Source organism: Nanorana parkeri, unplaced genomic scaffold, assembly GCF_000935625.1.
Source record: "Nanorana parkeri isolate BGI_ZX_2015 unplaced genomic scaffold, ASM93562v1 scaffold4582, whole genome shotgun sequence".
NCBI classification, from domain to species: domain Eukaryota; kingdom Metazoa; phylum Chordata; class Amphibia; order Anura; family Dicroglossidae; genus Nanorana; species Nanorana parkeri.
Window position 1 is genome coordinate 10,057 of NW_017310844.1, and position 2,526 is coordinate 12,582.

The following is a 2,526-nucleotide window of genomic DNA, read 5'->3' on the forward strand; positions in this document are numbered from 1 at the left end:
GTCGGTGGGCGTAGTGGACGGGCAGGTGGTGATCACACTCTGCAGTCGTTTTCAGTAGGATCGTTCACAGAGTTCTATCTCCGGCTTTGTGTCATGGGGCAGCCTGGCTGTGCGGCACTGCAGCTTCAGATAAATGACCCGGTGGCAGTGGCTGAGACTTCCCGACTTCTCCTAAATGGCCAACATGGTCCACAGCTGGAAACAAAGAGAATCCCATCAACAGGATAATATATATGTTAGAGGGCCAGTCCACCCAGCAACCAGCTTTCTCTGAAGTTTCCTTCTGTAACCCCCACATGAGTCTCACTTCACCTGCTGTATTTTCCAAAATGTAAAATAACTGAAAACATGGATAGGAGGAACCCCTCATAATGGGCACAGCGGGTGTACAGACCCGGGAACTCAGCACAGGGATGGTGGGGGCCCCTCATAATGGGTACAGCGGGGGTACAGACCCGGGAACTCAGCACAGGGATGGTGGGAGCCCCTCATAATGGGTACAGCGGGGGTACAGACCCGGGAACTCAGCACAGGGATGGTGGGGGCCCCTCATAATGGGTACAGCGGGGGTACAGACCCGGGAACTCAGCACAGGGATGGTGGGGGCCCCTCATAATGGGTACAGCGGGGGTACAGACCCGGGAACTCAGCACAGGGATGGTGGGAGCCCCTCATAATGGGCACAGCGGGTGTACAGACCCGGGAACTCAGCACAGGGATGGTGGGAGCCCCTCATAATGGGCACAGCGGGTGTACAGACCCGGGAACTCAGCACAGGGATGGTGGGAGCCCCTCATAATGGGCACAGCGGGTGTACAGACCCGGGAACTCAGCACAGGGATGGTGGGAGCCCCTCATAATGGGCACAGCGGGTGTACAGACCCGGGAACTCAGCACAGGGATGGTGGGAGCCCCTCATAATGGGCACAGCGGGTGTACAGACCCGGGAACTCAGCACAGGGATGGTGGGAGCCCCTCATAATGGGCACAGCGGGTGTACAGACCCGGGAACTCAGCACAGGGATGGTGGGAGCCCCTCATAATGGGCACAGCGGGTGTACAGACCCGGGAACTCAGCACAGGGATGGTGGGAGCCCCTCATAATGGGCACAGCGGGTGTACAGACCCGGGAACTCAGCACAGGGATGGTGGGAGCCCCTCATAATGGGCACAGCGGGTGTACAGACCCGGGAACTCAGCACAGGGATGGTGGGAGCCCCTCATAATGGGCACAGCGGGTGTACAGACCCGGGAACTCAGCACAGGGATGGTGGGAGCCCCTCATAATGGGCACAGCGGGTGTACAGACCCGGGAACTCAGCACAGGGATGGTGGGAGCCCCTCATAATGGGCACAGCGGGTGTACAGACCCGGGAACTCAGCACAGGGATGGTGGGAGCCCCTCATAATGGGCACAGCGGGTGTACAGACCCGGGAACTCAGCACAGGGATGGTGGGAGCCCCTCATAATGGGCACAGCGGGTGTACAGACCCGGGAACTCAGCACAGGGATGGTGGGAGCCCCTCATAATGGGCACAGCGGGTGTACAGACCCGGGAACTCAGCACAGGGATGGTGGGGGCCCCTCATAATGGGCACAGCGGGGGTACAGACCCGGGAACTCAGCACAGGGATGGTGGGGGCCCCTCATAATGGGCACAGCGGGGGTACAGACCCGGGAACTCAGCACAGGGATGGTGGGGGCCCCTCATAATGGGCACAGCGGGTGTACAGACCCAGGAACTCAGCACAGGGATGGTGGGGGCCCCTCATAATGGGCACAGCGGGTGTACAGACCCGGGAACTCAGCACAGGGATGGTGGGAGCCCCTCATAATGGGCACAGCGGGTGTACAGACCCGGGAACTCTGCAGTTCCTGGTATTGGCACCAGGGGCAGTCTCTCCACCTCAATCCTTCCAGGTGGATGGTGATGGACATTACCTGGCTGGTACTTGGAGGCGGGCTCCGGGACGGAGGGGGGAGGAGATTGCTGCTTCTTCTGCTCCATCTGTTGTACCACCTGCAGCCGGAAATAGATCAGATTGGATTTATCTCAGACAATATACTGCAGCCGGTATACAGGAGTATATAGAGAGTCCATATCACAGGTGGTGGTAATAAGAACTGTCTGTGTTGTCTGAGTCCGTCTGATAGAACATCTGACAGGGTGACAGGGCAGCACAGACAGTCCTCAAGCATTGGATGGCAGCAGTGGGTCGGCCATGTTTGATCTGTTGGACCTGTATTGGTGTCTCAGCCCATCCACGGCCTCCATACAGATAGAACTCTATGCGGCATTGGTTGGCCGGCGGGCTCAGGGTTACCTGCTGCAGCTCCTGACGTTGGGCCTGGATGTGCTGGTGCTGCTTCTGCAGCTCCTCGTGTTGCCGGTCCAGCTCGTCTCTCTTCCGGTTCAGCTCGTCTTCTGTCTGAGAGATGTGCCTCTCGAACTCCAACAACTCCTCCTCGGTATATGGCTGCTGCTCTTCCAGCATCTGCCGGAGGGGACAGAGAAGACGGGACGG

At 58.9% G+C, this 2,526-nt stretch overlaps 1 protein-coding gene across 1 annotated transcript; it reads right to left on the bottom strand.

The window, feature by feature from the left end:
• Window positions 1-6: 6 nt before the first annotated feature.
• LOC108803960 (nucleobindin-2-like) lies at window positions 7-2,507 on the bottom strand. Its single transcript, XM_018575740.1, has 3 exons — window positions 2,326-2,507; window positions 1,943-2,021; window positions 7-195 (listed from the first exon to the last, which is right to left on the bottom strand). The coding sequence occupies exons 1-3, from the start codon at window positions 2,494-2,496 to the stop codon at window positions 92-94; spliced, it is 354 nt and encodes a 117-aa protein (XP_018431242.1). The 5' UTR covers window positions 2,497-2,507; the 3' UTR covers window positions 7-91.
• Window positions 2,508-2,526: the final 19 nt, after the last annotated feature.

What these genes read in the sequence shown, in the direction of transcription:
- LOC108803960 (XM_018575740.1), bottom strand. Translation starts at nt 2,496, where the DNA reads ATGCTGGAAGAGCAGCAGCCATATACCGAGGAGGAGTTGTTGGAGTTC. An exon ending in AACGTCAGGAGCTGCAGCAG is followed by an intron (nt 2,022 to 2,325) that starts GTAACCCTGAGC and finishes TTCCGGCTGCAG; the next exon opens with GTGGTACAACAGATGGAGCA. An exon ending in CGCCTCCAAGTACCAGCCAG is followed by an intron (nt 196 to 1,942) that starts GTAATGTCCATC and finishes CTTTGTTTCCAG; the next exon opens with CTGTGGACCATGTTGGCCAT.